Raw genomic sequence first — 21,582 nt, 5'->3', positions numbered from 1 at the left:
CAGTCGGCTGTGGGTCACGAGTATCAGAGTAAACTGTCGAAGCATTGCTCCCAGACAGACACAGCAAAAGGCTTTGGGGGTAAATTCGGAGTTCAGAGCGACCGCGTGGACCAGGTACCAGTTTACTTCTGATATTAATAGTAAAAATGTATTCATTTATGTTCAGACCTATTGTAATGTGTTTAAAGTAATAGTCAGAAGGTCATCGTATAAATGTTTTCTTTCATCCTGTAATTTTTATAATTACTATTCTTTCGTCCTCTGTTAGTCTGCTGTAGGGTTTGAGTATGCTGGGAAAACGGAGAAACATGCCTCACAGAAAGGTAAGACTCACTTCTTACCTCTTTTAGCTTATTTCCTGGAGTGTGTGCGAGCTTGTTGCACTGTTCAGCTTTATGTTGAGCTAACTGTCCTCCTCTTTTATGTTCATACAAACATAATCATACATCAGTGTACACTTGTGTACACGCTTGCTTTCACCATTTACAGATAAACACATTTTTTATTCATTAATATAAAAAAGAAAAAAAACAATTAATGTGTTTTTGGGGTGTTGGAATGATATCCTATGGCAATTTGATTATGTAGAAGATTTTTTTTTTTTTTCATTAAAAGAAAACAAATTATTATAATTTTGTCATTCTGGAAGAGAGAGCTTTATTTATAAGGATATATATGCTTTATATAGAATAAAAAAGAGCAGTTAGAAGAAATTAATTGTACTGGTTTGTGGTGACAATTCACTCTAAAATGACATCCAGATTGAGACCATGGAATAAAACAAAGTGCTCCTGCAGGATTATCGGTGCCACCGATTTTTTCCTTTAATTTGTCACCTGTCTGCAATCTGTCTAAGCAGCTTCGGTGCCTTAAAGTCAGTGTCCCGTCATATTGTACTTAGCAACATGACATCACTCACTTGCAATAGAGAACTGTAAAATAATTGATTTACCGGTATGTCATATGTGGACTAAAATTACATGTACAAAATGCTGATGTGTATAGCTGAATTATGACACTAAACGAACCAGTGCTGTTTTTAAAAGGGTCAAATTATTATGTATGAAGAAAAGACATCAAAAAACGACTGTCTTACATTAAAGGATAATTCCAACCCCATCAGGTTTGTGGAAGAAATACTTGGACGAATGTTGTGTGATTAAAAAAAAAAAAAAAAGCTATGTCTAAGAGTAAAACTTAGAGCATTTCTACACACACTGTAACAAGAAGTCACAGAATAAGGACGGAACAGCTTTGTGGAGCTAACGCACATGTACCATCTAGTATAGTGCCCACAAGCGTACCAGAGTCTAGAGGCAGTGGTATGATCTTTGGTAGCTTTAGTTTGTCAGGTTCATATAATTGGTATAATTACCACGTTTTTTTTTTTTGTTTGTTTGTTTTTTAAACAGTGAAAAAGAAGTTCTGGGTGAATAAGAAATACTTTTCCTCTGTAATCATAGCAAATATGCTCGAAAGAAACATTTCAAGGTTTTGTATATTTTATATCAGTCATCATGTATGTATAAAAATGTAGCCAATATTTATCTAGTGTGTGTGGCCTAGCAAGTTATTTACCCAGTTTGGCTCTATATCTCCTTTTTATTTTAGATTGCACTATTTATTCAACAATGTTAAGTTTGTTTTGAGGAAGAAATTCATATTATTTAGTCATATTGGTTGTTGTAGATTGAGCCAACCTGCTTGTGTAAGCACCTACATCTTCAGAACAGCGAAACCCTTATGTAGGTAATAACCATGCATCTAAAATAAAAAAAATAAAATCTAAATAAAAAATACTTATTAAATAAATTTTTAAAAAAGGCAGAGGAGAAGTACTGTAAACTAATTAGTGAACACACCAGTGAATATATAAAGCTAAACCAGAGACTTAAGTAATGTGAACGTTTATATACTTTAAGTGTCCCTGGTCTTTCATGTAATTATCTAATCAGCTAATTAATTTTGCAAAAGTACAAAGTTCAGTCATGGAAGCATCAGCTTTGCAGTTAGATTACGATTCAAATGCTATATCTTCAGGAACATGCTGCACATTTGGACATTTGGTTGTGAGTCAGTGAGTGAGAGAAAAAAATCTATTCATCCTACAGTACGTCATCATATTAATTGCCATGGAAACAAGTGGTTGCATTTGGGTGGAAACTCCTCAAACACACTGCTGCTCATCTCCGCTTGCTACCCTGTGTAATTTCTGTTGCTTTTTTTCCCTCCCCACAACCCCGCGTTTGCCATGATTGGCTGCTGCGGTGTGTATGTGTGTATATGTGTGTCATAGATTACACCACTGGTTTTGGGGGTCGGTATGGTGTTCAGACTGATCGCGTGGACGACAGTGCTGTAGGCTTTGATTATCAGGGAAAAACCGAGAAACACGAATCCCAGAAAGGTTTGTTCCCCGTTTCCCATGATCCTCTGATGCTGCTGATAATTGCTAATTCTTTCCTTTTTTCCTTCCTTTTTAGATTTTATTATTTTTCTATTTTATAAAAATTCAGCGACTTAAATGACTGTAACCATTTCCTCAGTTTGTAGCCTGCTGTGTATGAGCACACGGTGAACTCCCAGTGATCTGAACAACAGTCATTCATATCGTACAAGCTGTTTGTTTTACTCTTGTTTTTGTATTTGTTTATTTGCAGATTATGCCAAAGGATTCGGTGGAAAATTTGGAGTGGAAACTGATAAAGTGGACAAAAGTGCAGTGGGCTTTGAGTATCAGGGCAAAACGGAGAAGCACGAGTCACAGAAAGGTTTGCGATGCACTACAGACCAAAAGTTTATCAGCAACCCTAAAGCCTAGTTTTTACTGTCATGGTTTTCACTATTGTTCGCTAGAAACAATTTACAAATGGTTATGAATTCACTAACATAGTTATTGTGGCTTACTAAGGGGTGTCAGGCTACTTCTGTCAGGGATGGCTGTTTGTGGTCTTTTGCAGGCGATTGTAGGTACCGTGTCCCATGACTGTAAAGAGTAATATTTTTTGTAATTTTTGTAAAAAAAAAAAAAAAAAAGCATCATCATCATAGTCATCAGTAATTGCTATGTGGCCTTAAAGTTCTTTACAAAATCAGCTTTTCCTTTCCTTTGTTGAGCACCAGCGCTGTAGCTATGGACAACAGAGTGTATCTAAGCAATAGCAACCACAGTTTTAAAACCATAGCAATTTGGGGGAAAATTGTTGGAGTGGAAGTTGTGCTTAAGTGCATGGACTAACTGCTGTATATGAAACTTTGTGTAGGAGAATCTTATATTGGTTATTTTCCTATAACAATAATCTGATAGTTTTTTTGTATCCCCTTATACAACAGCTATTTATAAATTGATTACAATAACTGTCTGTCTATCCATCCGTCTGTCCATGTGTTCGTCTGTCCATGTGTTCGTCTGTCCATGTGTTCGTCTGTCCATGTGTTCGTCTGTCCATGTGTTCGTCTGTCCATGTGTTCGTCTGTCCATGTGTCCGTCTGTCTGTCCGTCCATCTGTTTGTCCATCTATCTATCTATCTAATAAACAAACGGTGTCATTTGGGTATATAATTACTCCTAACATTTGCTTTATAACAAAAACAGCTTTCGCATAGCCGGACATTGTTGGACTCCCTGTGCTTAATGTGGAAGCTTTCACTTTTGTTACATGTCAGGATGCATTTTCATGCATTTCATGTCTCTCATCTACAGTTGTGTTCAAAAGTTTGCAAACCTTAAAAATTTTTAAACATTGCCATTTATTTGGGAAATATGACTACTAATGCAAAATATTTTTTACTTATTTAAGGACGGTGGTCACGTGAAGTCATTAATCATTGTATAGTTGTTAGACTTCTTTTCAAAAACTAACGATAACTGAAATCACCCAAACAACCCTGATCAAAAGTTGACATGTTTTGGAATGTTTGGAATTATAAACACACAGGTTGTACACACGGGTTTAAATGGCTATTAAAGGGACGTTTCCACACCTGTGATTTACTGTAATTGTAATTGGTGTCTGTGCATAAATATTTCTCAGCTTATGAGGTGATGCACTGATTTGGCTGGATACAGCACCATGGGGAAGACAAAAGAACTGCAAATGGAGCTTTGTAATAAGGTAGTTCAAGTTTTTTATGAAGCAGGAAAAGGATATAAAAAGATATCTCCACATTTAAACTGGAGGCATTTTGTTATGAAGAATGGGGTAATACATGATATTAAACCTTTCAACAGAGATTATTTCCTGATTGTGCCATTCTGTTATGCCTTACATGTCACATTGATTCCTACAAGAAATAATATAAAATTAGTTTTGCCTTTTAACCTATATTTTATAAAATAAAATAAAAAGGTACACCTCTTGCAATTCTCCCAAGGCATGCAAACTTTTGAGCACAACTGTTCTATTTTTTTACAAGGTGTGTAACAGTATGCAGCTTTAAAATTTGTATCGTTCAGTACAGAATGTTCGGTTCGGTGTGCATTGTGTTCCGAGTAAAATGAACAGGTTTTTAACAGGATTTTAAAAATATTTTAATTTAAAGTGTAAATGTGAATACATAGACCAGAACATGAAAACAACATATCACTGTTAATAAAGACTCATCAGAAAAGCAGGTTAGAAAAGCTAAACAAATGGGTTTGTAGTGCCTTATTTCCTGCAACCTTTTATTTTTTCTAAGGTTTCTCTGCTATTTCTGGTGTAGGCATTCTGATGGGCTAGGAAAATGCACTTCCGCAAAGCGCCGCTTATGAGCAGTTCATTGAAATCTACAGACCCTGCAATGACTCAGTTTGAAAGAGAAGAAAAATCAGGAATGCCAGAATGCATGAACTGATTTGTGTTTTAGCTGGAAAATCAGTTGTTGACTAGCCTTTAGCTTGGTGAAAAAAAAAGTTAGTTGCTTATTTATTTTAATTTGGGCATTAATATATTAAGAGTTTTGGTCTTGCACTTCTATTTTGTGCACATTAAATGATAAAATTGATAATTAAATTATTAAAATTTTTAAAATATTTTCCAGTTTTTAAAAAAAAATTCTAATAATTTCTCTCTGATATTGGTATATTTTTTGGTAAATGGTTACTATTTTTTTTTTTAAACAGCTCACACTGGGGGAAGTGATAGTCTTCGGCCCTCCCGACTGAGTGGTAGTCAGCCTTAATGTGGGAGCCCCCTAGTGACGGGGAGATTGGACACGACTAAATTAGGAAGGGGGACTGGCATGTCCTGTGGGTGCTCGGTTTCATTTGGATCTGGGGGGTTTGGAAGCCGGGTCAGTGGCCCTGGGCTCTTTGCCTGCTGTGCCCTTTCGCATGGCAGGCTGTGTTCTGGTGCCTTTCTATTATGGTCAGCATCTTAATTAAAACATCATTGAACACCATTTAAAAGTTTCACATGTATGGCATTTGTACAGGTTCAAAAGAGAAAAACTAAGCAAGTTTGTTTGAACTATAATTTCATATTCCATCCAAAGTACTAACGTCTGAGTGGAAATATGTAATTTATAACTTCGTCACATTCATCAAACGAAGTGGGGACCCTTTTTTTTTTTGTGTGTTCTGTCAGTAACATGCTAGGCAGCTACCTGAGATAAGGGATGTACCGTATAGTGCATTGTATAGTCTGGTATTGTTTGAGATTTAACATTTACAATTGTGCATTTGTCAGACACCCTTACCCAGAGTGACTGTTATTACATCACTCCCGTGCCAGAGAAAGAATTTTTCTTCAAGGGGAATGCGCCACACATTAGAATTTTTTTTTAATGCTATTGCAAATCTTTCTCGTTAGACTGTGTTTTAACCCTGAGGTGACCGTGGTTATTCCATAACATTTACTAATATCCATTTAATAATCTAGTTTCAGCGTTTTTCATAATTTATACAGTATGTTTAAAATATTCTTCTTGTGCTTTGCAGATTATGTGAAAGGTTTCGGGGGAAAGTTCGGCGTGCAGACGGACCGCGTTGATAAATCCGCCCTCGGCTGGGACCATCAGGAGAAACTGCAGCTTCATGAGTCTCAGAAAGGTAACACACAGCCAAGTTCTGTTTTCTGTGTAGTGAAAATGAGGATGTGGGAAATGAGTAAATGAAACAACTGTGAGAAAACGTATGGTTTTGTTTTTCCACTGTAGTGTGTGTGTGTGCATTCGAAAAACACACATCCCTTATCTTTTATTTTCCTTACACTTTTAGATTTCTTTAATTATTAATCCTCGCTTCAGATGTGTCTGTTATTTGTAAAGTTTACAGTATTCCCGAGTAAAAAAATCTCCTCAGCTCCTCCCAGGAGTCGCCATTTTGTTTTCCCCAAAACAGACATAAAAGGAGCCAAAGACATGTGTTTCAAATTAGACCACTGTGAGAGTTCCAGGATTTCGGTGCCAAAAATGAGAGAGTTCCATGACTCAGCTACAGTGTTACTATTCAGAAGTTAAGCTCATTTATTGATTTAAGATGCACTATAAAGCTTACCTTGGCTAACATTATCTTGCATTGCCGAAGAAGGACAAATCTATCGGCTAGAAATTTAGCTAAATACTGACAATGTACCAGAGAATTGGTGCTTTTTAATATTTTTCCTCTAGATGTCTGTACAGCTGAGTCACTGGCAATCTTTCAGCGATGACTAAAGACCTATCTGATTCTTGAGTATTTGGGTTAACCCCTTAGCCACACACAAAAAAAAAAGTTACTGAGTGAACCAGTGTGAACTTCAAAGCACTTTTGTAAGTCGTACTGGATCAGAGTGTCTGCTAGCATTTACTGTAAATGTTAATCTAAATGCTATGGGATTTTCGTAGCCACAGATCCATAGTATTTGTATATATGATTAAGTATAACTTATTCCATTATAATAACCTTAACTTTACTTTTAGGAGCTACGTCTCTTGTCTGTCTGTTTCTTGAGAGTAAAAGAGCCAAAAGCTAATCTGGCCTTCTTCAGCATGTAGTTGCTTTTCTTCAACTTTTAATATAACAAAATATTAAGGATGTCATCATGAATAAAAAAAACTCTTACACAAAACTCTTATTTTGTTCGTCAGAAATGCAGGTTGGAAAAGCTGAACAAATGGGTTTGTAATGCCTTATTTCCTGTAACCTTTTGTATTTCCTGTGGTTTCTCGGCTGTTTCTGGTGTAGGAATTCTGATGGGCGAGAAAAATGCACTTCTGCAATGGGCCGCTCATGGGCAGTTCATTGAAATCTAGTCAGGAATGCCAGAATGCATGAACTGAGGTTACGTGGAAAGTCAGTTGTCGACTAGCCTTAGCTAGGGGGAAAAAAAGGTGTTAATTTATTTATCTTTATTCAGGCATTGATTTATTGACGTTGTAACAGTTGTTAAACTTTTATTTTGTGCATATATAATATATGAATAATTATAAAAATGTAAATATTTTTCAGTTTTAAACAGTAATTCTAATAATCTGTCTCTTAATCTATCTTTTTAAACAGCTCACACTGGACTGTGATCTTTAGCAAAGTGTTGGCATGAACTAATTTACTGTACATGCCATTATTATAGATTTGGACGAGACGTCAGTACAGTGTGTGCTGAATATATTAATGTGCTTCGAAGAATAAAACTAAAAATAGTCACTAACAAGGTGGTGTAAAGAGGAGCATCCATTACCACTTCAGAATTGTTGTTTTTACTAAAGCATGTGTCTTTTATTCCACTTGTAGCAGGGTAAGTGATCGGTAATGGCATATTTTAGTAATCTCAGATTTGAAGAGATTTCTAAACTAACATCATGTTCATTTGGTTGTCTTCTCTATGGAAATGCTTGGTGCAGTAATAGCACTATTTACAGGGTGTCCTCAGGTCTTCATTTTTATACCCCAGCTCTTTAAAATTGGATTTTTCTTTTACTTCCACACACCCAGACTGATCTGTAAAGCTCTTCATAATGCATTTTACCCACCGATACCTGCGGACATTCTGGTTTAACATGCATTAGTCTTTATTTCCACGATGCTGTGTTAACGTTGGGCTTTGAGCCGTTTCCTGTGGTGCCTTCCTGGGGAATTGGGTTTCTGTGTCCTGTCTGTCTTGCCTTGTGTGTCTCCATGTGTGTGTCTGTCTTTGCAGATTATAAGCGTGGGTTTGGAGGGAAATTCGGGGTGGAGGTTGAGAAGCAGGATCAGTGCGCGCTTGGCTTTGACCACAAAGAGAGTCTGGCTAAGCACGAGTCTCAAAAAGGCATAAGTCTTTGTCCTCTTTATCCCCCCTGACCCTTTTGCTCCTCTGTCTCTGTCCTGAGACATGCCCATTTTGTCATGTACAAATGTCGCAGGCTTATGAATATTCCGCTTTTAAGAAACAAGCACCCGTCTTAGGTTAGCAAGGGCAGAGCTTAGGTTCAAGTTGAGCAGATAATTGCGGCCTTTGCTCTTAATAACATGCCTTAACACCACCCGGAATACTTTGACCTGCAAAAACCTTTTGAGACGCTCTCTACTCAGTGGCTTGCTCCTAAATAGAAATCCTAATTGGAACAATTGCATCAAAGTGTGTGATTGGTTCATGAAGATGAACCTGAGCTATGCCCTTCTTGACCCTGAGTCAGCTTTAGGATGTGCTCTGCTAGACCCTTGTGCTCTGACGTCACTGATTTGTCCTGTACACGCATGCTCACCCTCAGACCTCCGACAGTATGCGCGCATTACACACACGATACGCACTGTCTCTTGCTTAGCCTGAAGCAACTCTCAGTCCCGAATGACTGCTGCGGAACATGAACATGGCTGCTGAGAATGAAGGTCTCCTCGTGCTCCTGCGCCCTGTCGCGCTTCCTTTTCTTTCTTCGATGTTTCTGAGCATCGCTCTCGAACTTCCGCATTCTCACAGGAATGCTGTGCTGATTCAAATCAATGTACTGATGATTTTCTTCCCTTTTGTGTTTACTGTAGATTACTCCAAAGGGTTTGGAGGAAAATATGGAGTGCAGAAGGATCGGATGGACAAGGTCTTATAATCTGCATCTGAAATGAGTATACCTTGGCAATGGAGTAGATCGTTGGATTTATTTAACAGTTTTTGTGCACACGTGTGTGTTTTTAGAGTGCAGGGACATTTGACGAGGTTGAGAAACCCTCTACTGCTTACCAGAGGACCAAACCAGTGGAAGCAGGTAAGAGCATTTTACCAGGTTTTGTAGTTTTGCACTGGAGCTATGAGGCGCATGTAGATTAAAAAGTAAGGGCAGCTTATCAACTCAAACAGTTTGTGTAGAGGGTTGGGATTTTTTTTTTTTTTTTTTTTTTTTTTTTTTTGGACAAATGTGTGATGTTTTGTGACCTGGAAAACCTGCTCACATGATGAACCCTTGAACATAACTACTACACTTGTATCTAGTTCAAATCACAATTAAAGTGGCACAGAAGCACCACAAACATTTTGACGGCTGGTATTTATATACAGTAATACGTCTTGCGTAGCTATAAGCTAGAAACCTGATCAAATTGTGGAATTCACTTTGTCAGGAAATTACACTTGGCTAGATTTAGAAATGTATAAAAAAAAATTCTTTTTATTCTTTATTTATTTTCAGAATTTTGTTCTGAGAAATGCATGAAGCAAGGATCACAAGTTTCTAAAAGCATTCATGCTTTAAAAAAATGAACTTCTGCCAATTTAACTAACTAAATCAATAGGGAATAAGTAAAATAATGTAATATTATTGTAAAGTAGAGAGCTGGTTTAGAGCAGGGTCTGAAAACCAAACAGTCCAGAAAGGCAGCACTTGTTGGAAAACAGCCATGAAACTTTAAAAACTTTATAAAGCTTGAGGTCAATATGAAGTAGCACAAAAATAAAAAAATGCATGTGGTGTTCTGTTTTGTGCATCGTTAGCCCTTGAGAATGTAAGTTATTCCCTTGGTTTTAGCTGGCAGAGCAACAGGAAGCATTAAGGCTCGTTTCGAGAATCTGGCCAAGCAGAACGAGGAAGAGGACAGGAAACGGGCACAGGAGGAGCGAGCCAGGCGAGAAGCCAAGGAGAAGCAGGAGCAAGAGCAAGCACGCAGAAAGGCAGAGGTTTGTCTGCGTACGTGTGTATGTGTGTGTGTGCCAGAGAAAGTACATGGAAGAGATCGAGTGCATGCAAGAATACATGGAAGAGATCGAGTGCATGAAAGACTACATGTGTGTTTTGATCCTGGTTGCTTAATCATGTAATCCTGGTTCACTTTAGGAAAATGCCAAAACTAAAGATCCCTCCCCACAGCCCAGCCCTAGCCCCAGCCCCACCCCCAGCCCCACCTCCACCACCCAGACCTACCAGGTAACTCTTGTTTACATTAAGTGCACTACTTTATAACACTACCTTGAGTCTCTATCATTAGCATCAAGCACGCACAGTTACACCTAGAGTCAACTTAAATAATCCATCTGCCAGCAGTGAGGCAGCAATACTACCTTCTGTCCCTCCACATGTTCCTGTTAAACGTTGCTTGTCTGTGTGTACTTTCTGTTAAGCGCTTGTTGATGTGATTTGCTCCAGTATCAGACTCATGATACACACAGGAAGACGCCTGAGCCCGAGGAGCACGTGTACGAGGTAGAGCCGCACACAGAGCAGGAGGACATCTATCAGAACGCAGATCAAGACGAACAGTACCAGATTGAAGGTAACATGTCCACCACCCCCACGATAGCTAGCAAGGTGATACTGTCGGAGAGACTCACCATACATCAGAAATTTAATACCTTGTGAAAATGTGATGGATTGAATACATGAATTAAGATTCTATCATTTTCTGAGACATGGCATGTCTAGATTAATTTGTAATTACAAATTTTTACTGTTGATTGATCGAACATTTCATCTCATGGTATTGAAAGGAGGCTTTAAAGACGTTAATGGCTTACAATAAACAATAGTAGTTAGCTAGTTCTTGGATGCTTTTAGTATGGAGGTGTTTCAAGTCCAACTGGGATTTTGGTCGTGCAGAATAACAGAACGCAGTTATGATTATTTATCTAAACAATCCCCTGCTACACTTACGTACTTATTCCAGAGATTCACTAGTTCTTAGATAGGTAGAAAGTTTTCTCAGTACGCCCGAGCCAGGATGCTTCACCTCTGAAACACCGGCGGTGTGGAAATTCACATCCGTCTTGGAGTGAGATCATGACTGTACAGGGTACATGGCAATAACTCCAAACAAGTGGTGTTTGTGAATGGTTGTATGAGCAGGTGCCACAGACCAGCGTGTCTCTTCTGCATATTGGTAACAATTTCTCCATTGATTTTCAAGGATTAGGTCTTTCACTCTGACCGTTCAAGTTAACGACTGCATGTCACTCACGGACGTACGACCTTCTTTAAAAGGTTTGCACTATTCTAATGTTTTATGGTGGCTAAGAGACACATCATCGTACTGTGCTTGAAGTCTTCTGTAAATCTCAATTAGTTCTATACATTTATCCACATTTATCCCAGTTTGACTTGAACACCAGTAAAAATTGATCAGTTTTAGTTTACTTGCTTTTAGTTATTTAGTTATATAATGATTTTGGTCGCCAATTATCTTTGGTTTACTGTGTTTTTTTGTTTGTGTTTCTAGACACTCAGTCTTATAAATATGGTGGGGACCTGGGACTGACTGCTGTGGCTCTGTATGATTATCAAGCTGGTGAGTGTAACAACCCCCACCCCCTACTTTAGTCATAAATACATACTTGCACATACATATGAGCCTGTCTGTGAAAAACCAGCTCAACCAAGTCATTTTTTTTTACATAAAATCATATACGTTAAATCACAAACAAAAAAAACTTTAGCTGTGTTTTCACAGATAGGGTCTCACTCACACTATTTTTGTGCATTCATTGCATTAAAAGTACATTGTCACTTTACCTCAAGCTCTCTGACTTTTGCTTGTATGGCGCTGGACCTGCAAAGCTAATGATGAACGCTTTTGATGAATAAATGTTTCTTACCTACGCCCAAGTCTTGTATTCAGTGACATCAATAAGCTACAGACTCTAATTTTGGAATAAATTGTGCTGTGATTATCCAATTTTTTTTTTTTTTTTTGAGTACCGAAAACTCCCCAGCTGTCAATGTTCTGATGCTCTTTTATTTTAAAGTAATAAATAATGTGCACAAGATTTAATGTGTGTAAGTCACTTGTAGTGTTATGCACAGGCTGACCAAAACAAATCACCATTTCAGAAAAGGCCAGATTATCATCAAGCAATGAAAACAACTAAGGGGGTTTGAAATGACTGGGGTTCTTGGGTTCAGAACATTGTAAAAAACCTGGTGGGATAGTAGAAGCTGTGAGAACGGATTAGACAGCTGCTTGATTAAATCATTTGTTAATTCGACTAGTTAGGACTAGTCATTCAGTCACATGAGTCCAGGTTTAACCTATTCAAGAACGATGTGCTTTAGGATAAGAAGTTAAGATGCACCCATCATACATTGTGGCCACTTTACAAGCCTCTGGAGGCAGTGTTGTGTTCTGGGGTTGCTTTAATTGATCAGGTTTAGACCCAGAAATATTATGTGGCAAAAACAAAAAAACAAATGAAGTCAGCTGACGACCTCATTGACCAGGTTATCACGTCTTTGGACTGTTTCTTCCTAACAACACGGCCATATTTCAGCAATTTACCAATCAAAGCTAAAGGCGGCCTAATGAAATCTTAGAGCAGGTAGGTGATTGTGGATACAAATATTACACCATTTTGGTCGATTAACCACATTTGACACTAGGGGGATATATATATATTTTTTTTTCTTCTTTAAATAAAATATTTTGGAATGAATATATATTTTTTGATGCATATAGACTGTGTTTTAGACATTCGTTTAAGTTTTTGAAAAATATATTTACAGCCGGTGATGACGAGATCTCCTTCGACCCTGATGACATCATCACCAACATTGAGATGATTGACGAGGGCTGGTGGAGGGGCGTTTGCAGGAGTGCTTACGGACTTTTCCCAGCCAATTACGTTGAACTCCGGCAGTAAGCCCCGCCCATCGGCCATGCCCACCTCCCTGGAGGAGAGGGGATCTCCTTTTGCACATCTTTCCATTTGTATCCCTTCATTTTCCTTCATATCTTTGCAATGCTTTAGGCATTCTCAGGTCTTTCTCCTCTCTTCCCGCTTTCTCCTTCCCTTTTTTCTTTGCCCCAGGATAAGCCTGTTCACACTTTCCTCTTCCTTTCAATCCCTTTCAATTTAACATATAACAGTAGTGTTTTCCGCAATGACATAAACATGCAAAGTAAGTGATCTACTGAGATAAAATCGTACAGTTGGTTTTTACTGATTGCATACCAGAATGTGAAGAAGCTTTGATCCGATGGTGTGTTTAAGGTGGGTTTGGTGGAAGATTTGGTATGATCAACCAAAAAATTAAAACGCTTTACTTGCTTGTATAGGATGGGGAATGCTGTACATTTTTCTTGGGTGGCTTGGGTGGCTGCCGAAAGTAATTGTACAATAATGCAGTCCAAAATCATAAAATCAATATGGTTATTAACACTTATGACTTTCGGCACATTACCACTTTGCGTATGTAGATTTGCCGAGTTTAGAGATGCGACTTGTACATGGTGTTTCAGCTCTGCCACCTCATATATCTTTGTTCTCAGAGTACAGTAACAGCTGCAGATTTACAAAGGTTATTAAAAAAAACGTCATCAATACATTGATGTAAAATGACATTTTTTTCCCATTAGCTGCGTTACATAGTCTAAGACACTTTGCAAATTCTTTCGCGTTATGTGAATGTGTAGCTTCTTATCTCAACGTGCTTAGCATTGGCAACACTAATAGAAAAGAAAGAAATGTATAACGTGACCAAAAAAAAACTATAACACTAAAATATATTCTAACTGACTGGCCTGCAATAAACCTACTGCTACCAGTTAGGGTCAGTTCTTTCCAGTTCTTATTTTGTTCTGTGAGAAATGGAAAAATGTAGATAAGATCTCTTTATGTGCATCCTGGGCCTGCAGTGTTCTCGTCTTTTGTCCTTGTCGATGTACTTGCGGTTTTAATTCCGAGCCACTCTATTGATTTCTTCCTGACCAACACAATGTTGAGTGGCTTAATGTCAGCGTCTGCTGGATTGGTTGCACATTTGGTTTGCAGTTGGAGTCTTTGACTTGGCTGACATTGTACGCGTGGATTCCAGTGTTTGGAACAGAAGTGATGTGTATAGCTTGATTTTATCTGATGTTATTTCTGGTGCATCAGGATTTTAATTCTTTAATGATGCGTTCGTGGCTAAGTAGCAACAGCTCATTATTTGGGTTTGGGGTTTAATAAAAGTGACCTTCTCAGATTTTTTTTTCTTGTATCTTTGCTGGCTTACCTCTCATTACATGCCTGTTTTTTGTATGAAATTAAATTTCAGTTAATAAAACATAGTGGAAATATGGTGTGTGTTTCTGCTTACATTTTGCCTTTGCATTTATGGGCACCAGAGCTGTGCAATTCTTTTGTAAATTAATTAAATTAAAGTGAGTCATTTATTTATTTATTTTTATTCAGAATCGATTCACATTTTTTAAAACTGTTCAGGTAATTTTTTTTTTTTAAATGTTAAATTCTCTAAAATGTACAAATTGATTAAAAATATGCCACCGTCACTTCAGAAAAAAAAAATACAATCCGATTCTGTCTATCTGACTTTTGAGAGTAAGTCAACAATCGTATGTACAGTATGTGATGACATTTCAACGCTCAACACAAGTTACACTGCAATTTAATCCATACTAGATACCATAAAATCTATACAAAATATAGCTGCTTGAGACGAATCAAATAATTAATATTAATGCTGTTGAATCAAATTGAATCATAAATCACAATGCACAAAAAAGAATCTAATTGAATTAACACTCTACCTGGGATTCACAGCTTTAATCTGCATTGGAAGTGCGTACTGTATAAGAAAAAAAAATTAAAACGAGAATTATTCTTGTGAATTTTCTTGCTTTCTTGTCTTTTTTGGAAGAACAAAATAATAACACTATGCATTGTCCATTGCTAAGCCTTTAATTTATCTCTATTTATACTAATTTGCAGCTTATTGTTTTGTATTTGAATCTACCGTATGGTGGTCAATCTAAATAGCTTTGTGGTGACAAAACCTCAGAAACATCATGAAGGAGACTAAATTAGCATCAGCCATACAGTATGTGATTCAGGTGCTAAGATTACAGTGCATCCGGAAAGTATTCACAGGGCATCACTTTTCTCACGTTATGTCACAGCCTTATTCTAAAATGGATTAAATTATTTTTTTTCTCAAAATTCTACACACAACACCCCGTAATGACAACATGAAAAAAGTTTACTTGAGATTTTTGCAAATTTATTATAAATAAAAAATTAAAGCACATGTACATAAGTATTTACAGCCTTTGCCATGAAGCTCAAAATTGAGCTCCGGCGCATCCCGTTTCCCCTGATCATCCTTGAGATGTTTCTGCAGCTTGTTTGGAGTCCACCTGTGGTAAATTGGTTGATTGGACATGATTCGGAAAGGCACACACTTGTCTATATAAGGTCTCACAGTTGACAGTTCATGTCAGAGCACAAACCAAGCATGAAGTCAAAGGAATTGTCTGTAGATCCTGAAACAGGATTGTCTCGAGGCACAAATCTGGGGAAGGTTACAGAAAAATTTCTGCTGCTTCGAAGCTCCCAATGAGCACAGTGGCCTCCATCATCCGTAAGTGGAAGAAGTTCGAAACCACCAGGACTCTTCCTAGAGCCGGCCGGCCATCTATAATGAGCGATCGGGGGAGAAGGGCCTTGTACATGTCCTTCTTATAGCTCAGTGTCCAGTTAGCTGTATTACCCCTTATCAGGGCAGGGTGATAAGGGATAATACTTCTCCTTCCCTGTTTTTTCCAAATAAAACCACCCCTTTTCACCATAAGACCTCACCTCGTGTCTGTGGTGTCAACCATTCAAAAAGATCGAACCAAATGTAAGTCAAATGTAAAAAAAACTAAAGCACATACTCGTTAACTGATGCTGCTACACAAAAAAATGATTTTTAAATGCATTTTGATAAATTTTTAAACACCACATTAATCAAGTTACATGCATTTAAAATGTAATACATTACATTACTGCATCATGGGGAAAAGTAATTAGATTACAGTAATGCGTTACATGGTTATACCCAACTTTGGTGATAATGACCTACCAGTTGTGCTAGCACTTTCAAGTCTAAAGATGGGCCTTATGGTACGAATGAGCCGGAAAAAATAAACCACATTCTTCATTTGCTATTCCATAGAGCAAAAACTTTTGACAGCTTAGAGGAAGAATTCTGGTGAATCCTGAAAATGTGGGCCATATGTACAAAATAAATATGTAATCCACTCAAGTGAAAACCTACATGTTGAATTCACTCGCCTACTACCTGTCCACACAAAATCAGCCATTCCACATCCTTCCCATTTAGATTTGCTCAGACCACCATTAAAATGTAAAAAATTATGCTAGGATTAATTATAGCAGCTCGGTAATTCTCATAGTCACCGTACGATCCTGGGTTTTTTATAAATGCGTTATTAGACTGTGACTGGACCTCACACACCCTGACTGGAATGCATGTGTCTGGTGAAAGGTGGCCATAGTGCAGGGCTGTGCTAACGTAAGCCCAATTCGGAGCAGTGTCCATTTGAAACGATCATGGGTGCTTTTGAGTTCATTTATTTATTTATTTTTGCAACACTGGACATACAATACAGAGTCCTTGAAATCCTCCCATTATTAGCTAACTGATACACTTCTGCCTATACAGTAAGTTTACATACACTGGGTTGATGCAGGGTCAAATGGCTATTAATGATACAGTAAGTTCCAATACCTTTAAACTGGTTGTGTGAATGGTTTAAGTTTTTAAGCTCTTGAAAATTTTTGACCATCCTGGTGCCACACGTCTGGTCAATAATAAACTAATTTAAATACTTTTTTAATTTAAAAATAGATTAAAACCCTTTTCACCCCCATCACCATGAAGAGGGTATTGGACTTTACTGATGCAAAAAGCTCTTCTTTGATGACTTGTAACTGCTGTCACTCAGTAGTCCAGTCCTAAAGGTCCTGAGCCTCCAATATCGAGAGTGGACCCCATAATAACTTCCAGCCTCCTAATACACATCATGACTGTGTATCAATCCCTGCTATTTGGTATCACTCAAGTGAGGATGGGGTCCCTGTTGAATTTGGTTCCTTGCCACCGTCGCCCTCGGCTTGCTCATCAGGGACAAACTGATAAATTATTGATTTGTAAATATTTCCACACACATTTTAAACTTATTTTCCTAATTTTTCTTTCCAATTCTGTAAAGCTGTTTTGTGACGATGACCATTATATATTTATAATGAATATTTATAATACATATTTACCATAAATAAAACTGCATTGGAAGTCTCATTAACATTTTATCCAGGGCTGTACTGACTTAGACCAGCCACAACTGTCAGGATAATGTTTGACAACGAATGAAAGAACGAATGAAAGAACCAACGAACGAACGAACAAACAAACAAGCAACTTCATCTGAAATACAGTCTACTCTACAAAAGAGTGGCATGGTTGTTTTAAGATGAACAATAGACAAGCATTATAACATTTGGCGAATCATTTGAACTTTTTGGCCACTTGTTTGGAGATAAGTAAATAAGATGAATGATGAAGTACAGAGCAGATGAAGGTATTATGAACTGAGACTATTCAATTGAGGGGTTGATTCTCAGCCAAAGGCTCACTTACAATTTTGCCTAAGAACACAGCCATGAATAAAGAATGGTACAAAAACATCATCAGAGAGCAACTTATTCCAAACAACCAAAAACAGTTTGGTGACAAACAATGCCTTTTCCAGCACTATGAAGCACCTTGCCATAAGGCAAAACCTATAACTAAGTGACTTGGGGGAACAAAGCATCACAAATTTTGGGTCCATCCATGGCCAGGAAACTCCCCAGACATTGATCCCATTGAGAACTTATGGATTATCCTTAAGCGAAAGGTGCACAGGAGTTGATTGACAGTATGCAATGGTGAATTGCAGAGGTCTTGAAAAAGAAAGGTCAACACTGCAAATATTGACTCTTTGCATAAACGTAATGTAATTGTCAATAAAAGCCATTGACGCTTGTTAAATAGTTGTAACTTCTGACAAAATGAGATCCTGAGTTCCCTTGTTGAGATGGGAGAGTCTTACAGAAGGAGCAACATCATTGCAGAAGCCATTCTTCACTCAAAGCCTAGTGGGAGTTTGCCAAAAAGCCTTTAAAAGAGACTCAGCCTATGAGACGCAAAATCTTCTGGTCAGATGACACAATTCCTCAAGCCATGTGCAGAGGAAATCAGACACTGTGCATTATCTTATTAAAACCATCCCCACAGTCAAACACGGTGGTGGCAGCATCATGCTGTGGGGATGTTTTTCTGTGACTAGGAGATTTATCAGTGCAGAGGGAAAATGGAGGCAGAGAAAAAAGAGCTCTCATGACTTTAAGGACCAATTGTTCTGTCTGGACGAGTGAGTCAGGTCATTTCAAAAACAGCAGAGGGAGGTATCCTGGTATGCAGTGGTCCAAGAAAGGGCAACAGGTGGACTGGTGACACGGTCATGGCGGGTTCAAGGCATATTGATGTGCATGAAAAGTGTAGGCCCTCAATCCCACAGAAGAGCTATTATAAACCAAATTGCTGGAAAAGTAGTCGTGATAGAAAGATGTCAGAACATAGTGCATTGGTCCGAGTTGACCCCTCTCGGTCTGTCCCCTCTCGGTCTGTCCCCTCTCGGTCTGTCCCCTCTCTGTCTGTCCTTGGTCTGTCCACCAACGATGTCCATGTGAGCATCAGAACCAAACCATGAAGCAACGAAAGAAGGTTCTTAGTTTGCTATATCAGTTTCAGGTTTCATGTGGATTACTGAGTGTGTATAACACTTACCCAGGAAAAAGACCATACTGGGATGCACTGTGGGAAGAAGGCAAACTGGTGGAGGCAGTATGAGGCTCTGGCCAACATTCTGCTGAGAAACTTTGGGTCATGGTATTCATGTGGTTGTTGCTTTGACACTTGTATTAACATGGTTGCAGACCAAATCCACCTGTTGATGGTAAAGGTGTTTCCTAATGGCAATGGCCTCTTTCAGAAGGACTGATGCATCCTGCCACATGGGACCAAACATCCACCTGCATGCCCTCCTTCAAAATCAGGCTTTAAGGGGTTAATCAGTGAATACTCACATTAGGTGATAAATGCTAAATTTATTTCTTATCGTTAGTTTTGGTTTCCATACAAATCATATATATTGAGCGCTGGGGTTAAAAAAAGCAGTCGCAGGAATTGATGGTTTTGACATTTTAATAATAATTTTGTAACTTTCTAAATAAGAGGATCTGCACAAAATTACAGCAACGTAAAGAACATGAACACACAAAAATAGAGTGAGGCTAAAAGGCTTATCTATTTAAAAAAAAAAAAAATAGTAGCTGAATGTTAGGGATGTGAGGCCTGACGGTGAAGTTCAGCGTTCCATTGAATTCAACTACTACTTTAATCTATATTTTTACGCTCAGTGAATGTTTGTTTCACATTTTCCAATGCTAAATAACTTTATATAGAGAGAGTGTAGACGTGGCCTGTGTATACATTTACAGCTTGTCTGGTATACACATATCATTTACAAAAGAACTTATGATTTAGTTATGTAATGAGCATTTTATCTCCAAAATCATAAAATATGTATCTTTAGATCTTACAGTCACAGATTTCAGGATGTATTGGTGAAACTCACAACCAAGGAGATTCGTAAATATAAATATTGCTTCTTAAGGAATCAGATAAATGTACATATTTCATCTCATTTAAATATCTCTAAAACACGATTTGGCAAACCGCACCATTTCAGTCCCATAACTTTATAAAATTCCATACATTTCTATAGAAATCATTAAAAATACTGTGCTTTAGGTTTTTGCTGTCGTACTCTATTGTAAAATAATCTCTATTTAAAAAGGGTCGACACAAAGCAGCGTGACTTGGGCAGCAAGGTTCCACTCCCAACTAATAATAATAATAATAATAATAATAACCATAATCATAATAATCATTCATAGAACTCTAACATCATTCACTCAGGGTCCGTCTGAAAAGTCACACACAAACACACTTTTCAAAATGAAATAAATCTGAAAACCATAGTTGGATTTTAAAATAAACACTTTAAAAATCAATCGTTTGTCCTGTGTCTGGGAAAGTCTTCCTTAACTGAGCATAATTTTTACAAGAAATGTAAAGAAATAAATAAAGGCTTTGTTCAGGATTCACACTCCGTTCCATGCTTTATTACACTTCCTGATGTTTCTTCACCATGTCTTAATGTCTGTCTGTAACAATCACTCCTATCATTCTTTGTCCCTTCATCTATGAGAAGAGTTTGGGTGATAACTGGTGACATGAGGACTGAATATCAGTGAGTACCTACTCATGCACTACCAGTCAAAAGTTTAGACACTCCTTCTAATTCCATGGTCTTTTCTACATTTTCATCACTTTCTACTATGCTGAAGGCATCTAAAATATGATATGCAATAATCACCTTTGAACGGTTGAAATTGAGATGTGCTACTCATGCACTTCATAACGGCTCTAATCTGCAGCAGAGGTAAGTTTTGGTCTTGCTTTCCTGGGATGGTCTTCATACGAGTATCATCATGGTGCTGGATGGGTTTTGCAAATGCAGTTGACAATACTGTTCCTACAAGAACTATTCCAGAACAGCTGACCTTCATGTCTTAAAATAACAACTAACTGTAGATGTTACTTAATTACCTAATGCTATGTGTGTTATTCCATAAAAAATGTGAAATGTGGAAAATCAGTTCAAACTTGTGTCCGAACTTTTGACTAGTACTATAAGTAGGAGTTCCAACTTTTACACGCACCTGTGTTTTTAAATTGAAAAAAAAAAAATGCACATGGACAGCTGAATGAAGAAACGATTTGAGAGATGGAGTAAAACATTAATGAGGCAAAAAAAAAGAGAGGAAAATGGCAGAGAGCTCGAAACATGATGGAGAAATACAGCGATCAGAAAAAGGCTTTCCTCATTTATGTAAAGCTGGAAGCTGGAAAATGATGTGTTAAAGGATTATGAATTAGAATAGAGAAGAAGCTGCTGCTTAATGGATGGGATACAATTAAGACATCTTAAGACTAAGAATATTTGTTCTAATAAATTAGAATAATTAGAATAATATAACATCATCTTGCGGATCATCAGAGCACGGGTTCAAACCCAGCTCGTTGTTTTTTAATAGAACCGTTTTTAAACTTTGAACTTTATGCTTCATGTTTGACTATCATCAGTCACATCCCCATAGGGGGCATTTTTAAAGAGTGTACCTTGAAATAAATGAATCCGAAAAATGGGATACATGGCGCAGGAGACATGAGAGAGAAAAAACATCAAGAAAAATGGAGGGAAAATGAACAAAAAAACTGAGATTGAGAAAAACAGAAATAAAAGAGGGAGGTCTCACAGATGTAATTAAATAATGC

At 37.7% G+C, this 21,582-nt stretch overlaps 1 protein-coding gene across 4 annotated transcripts in view; it reads left to right on the top strand.

The window, feature by feature from the left end:
- LOC128527787 (src substrate cortactin-like) overlaps positions 1-14,416 on the top strand; it is a 28,112-nt gene extending 13,696 nt beyond the window's left edge. The window contains exons 5-17 of one of the 4 annotated variants that reach the window (XM_053500369.1): positions 4-114; positions 269-323; positions 2,297-2,407; positions 2,661-2,771; positions 5,921-6,031; positions 8,100-8,210; positions 8,921-8,976; positions 9,072-9,141; positions 9,898-10,046; positions 10,204-10,293; positions 10,513-10,639; positions 11,579-11,647; positions 12,859-14,416. In XM_053500369.1, the coding sequence (XP_053356344.1) occupies positions 4-114; positions 269-323; positions 2,297-2,407; positions 2,661-2,771; positions 5,921-6,031; positions 8,100-8,210; positions 8,921-8,976; positions 9,072-9,141; positions 9,898-10,046; positions 10,204-10,293; positions 10,513-10,639; positions 11,579-11,647; positions 12,859-12,995 (1,308 nt within the window). In that variant the 3' untranslated portion in view covers positions 12,996-14,416. Of the gene's footprint in view, positions 1-3; positions 115-268; positions 324-2,296; positions 2,408-2,660; positions 2,772-5,920; positions 6,032-7,050; positions 7,081-8,099; positions 8,211-8,920; positions 8,977-9,071; positions 9,142-9,897; positions 10,047-10,203; positions 10,294-10,512; positions 10,640-11,578; positions 11,648-12,858 lie in introns of all 4 variants that reach the window. The other 3 variants (XM_053500370.1, XM_053500372.1, XM_053500371.1) reach the window with 3 other exon arrangements.
- Positions 14,417-21,582: the final 7,166 nt, after the last annotated feature.

Source organism: Clarias gariepinus, chromosome 7 (assembly GCF_024256425.1).
Source record: "Clarias gariepinus isolate MV-2021 ecotype Netherlands chromosome 7, CGAR_prim_01v2, whole genome shotgun sequence".
Lineage (NCBI taxonomy): Eukaryota > Metazoa > Chordata > Actinopteri > Siluriformes > Clariidae > Clarias > Clarias gariepinus.
Note: the sequence above shows the minus strand (reverse complement) of the source record. Positions and strands in the feature narration are given on the sequence as shown.